Raw genomic sequence first — 2,084 nt, forward strand, 5'->3', positions numbered from 1 at the left:
AAATAAAGTAGCCAAGTAAGAAATTTTTTATCAAGAAAATATAACATAGAGATTAAAGGCCAATAAGAAATAGCAATAGCAAAATTATATCCAAATAGAAAGTATTCTAGCAGTAACTTAATATTTAATATTGAATACGTGAGAAAATGCCTAATGGGCATGTTATTGGATTTATTACTATTAACATGGATAATGGACTAACGTCTAAATCCAAAAAATTTAAAACTAAATTCGAAATCTAATATGTAATTTGGAAATCCAAACCAAAAATTCAAAAAGTATTTTGTTGTGAATTTCTGGTTTGTCCAAAAATTCAAAAAGTATTTTGATAAGAATTTCAGGTTTGCCCAAACTATGTCCGCCCCTAGTGCGAGTTCATACATAGGTAAAATGACCTAAATTACTCAAATACGCACGAGATTAACTATGTAAAAGCTCCTTTGACATTGGTTAATTCATGAATTATTTAAAACCAAGTTTAAGTGTGTGAATCAAGCAATCAAATCTTTCGAAAAGATAATATTCAAAGATAAATTAAACCCAGGTTTTAATTTCTCGATTCCTGTTAATTATGTATCCAAATAAAGAAATACGGAGTAATATTGTTTCTTAACGGGAATAAACATAAGTTTAATAAAGAACCGGAAATAAAATTTAATCATTGTATACACTTGAAAAACAAAAGAATCATTGGGAAGCTACACAGGCGTTGGCCTCATCGTAGCTAGAAAGAAGAAAGAAACAATTAAACTACAGCTAAGCTTCTACTTAGATACTACTCCTATTTTTCTAACTAACTTAGGTTGTTAGATATAATTGGTAGATACCACATCTTCACGTTGGAGAGATTCAATCCCAATTATGATTTCTTGAACTGGTGCCGATGTAGTAATATTGGTAGCTACCTGAGTGTTAGAAATTGCAGTTGTAGTAACAGAAGTGCCTCCATTTACAAATTTTTGGCAAGTTTCAATAAGGCAGTGCCTACAAGTAGGGCAAGAAGAGTTGGAATTCAGCCATTTATCAATACACTTGACGTGGAAGCCATGGTTGCACTTAGGCAGAACCTTAACTTTTTCTCCAACTCCAAATTCTGATATGCAAATTACACACTCAGTGCCAACCCCCGGATATTTCAATTCTGTAGTGTAAGTTATAACTGGGAATGTTTTGAGGGCTTTTTTCTTGATCCCTGTATTGGCTAGCTTTGCTACAGAACGATTTGTATGGTTTGAGGATGAGTCTGCCAATACTCGGCTAGCGCATCTCAATGCACACTTTATTAGGCAGTTCACTATAAGTGAACAAATTATGGAACATATAAGTACAGACAATACCATCACAACATTTGCATCAAATGGTGGTTGATCTGTTGTGTCGTGGCTGATTCCGGTTGCCGGAGACGGCGCCACGGTGTTCTCGGGGTGTTGTTGTAATGTAATTGGTATTAGAAGTAGTCTTCTTGAGTGGTGGAAGTTTTCCATAAATTCTTGATCGAATATAGTGGAAGTGGTTGCCATGGAGTTTTGGTGAGAGAATGTGTGTTTTCTTTGTATATATGTTGGTGTTGAATGAATTGAAGTCTCTCCTTGGAAGCAGTTGCTTATATAGGACACATTTATAGGGCTAACCAAGTGTAAAGTGTGATTAATTATTTTTTAATTAGTAGTACGAAAACCGGTTAGAATAAGCAATTTTCTTCTTTGGAAAAGAAATGCTTTGACAAGGTTATTAAGCTAATGGGCTATCCACTCAAGATGGAGCCAGCCCCACTTACATTGCCGACTGCCGGGTAGGCTCCCACGTGGATATGGGCATTATCGTGAATCAAATCTTCAAATAAATTTAATTTTGGGACCCAAATAATGCTTAATTGGGAGCCCTAAAGCCCAATAATGGAGCAAGAAATTCCCCTATTCTCACCACAACGTAGAAAATTTGCAAATGATTTCTTCTTATCTCATTAGATAGATTAGACTTTTGAATAACTATTCAGCGAGAGGTGGATTGTTTTTTTTTTTTTTTGGGGGGGGGGGGGGGGATCTATGAATTATGTGTTGAAGTGACTTTTTCCATCTCCATTT

The 2,084-nt window shown here is 35.1% G+C and overlaps 1 protein-coding gene across 1 annotated transcript; it reads right to left on the minus strand.

Moving 5' to 3' along the window:
* Positions 1-629: 629 nt before the first annotated feature.
* LOC107790938 (RING-H2 finger protein ATL78-like) lies at positions 630-1,577 on the minus strand. The gene has a single exon (XM_016612910.2). It carries the CDS (start codon positions 1,518-1,520, stop codon positions 807-809), a length of 714 nt encoding a protein of 237 aa, XP_016468396.1. The 5' UTR covers positions 1,521-1,577; the 3' UTR covers positions 630-806.
* Between the last annotated feature and the right edge of the window lie 507 nt (positions 1,578-2,084).

This window comes from Nicotiana tabacum, chromosome 13 (genome assembly GCF_000715075.1).
Source record: "Nicotiana tabacum cultivar K326 chromosome 13, ASM71507v2, whole genome shotgun sequence".
Lineage (NCBI taxonomy): Eukaryota > Viridiplantae > Streptophyta > Magnoliopsida > Solanales > Solanaceae > Nicotiana > Nicotiana tabacum.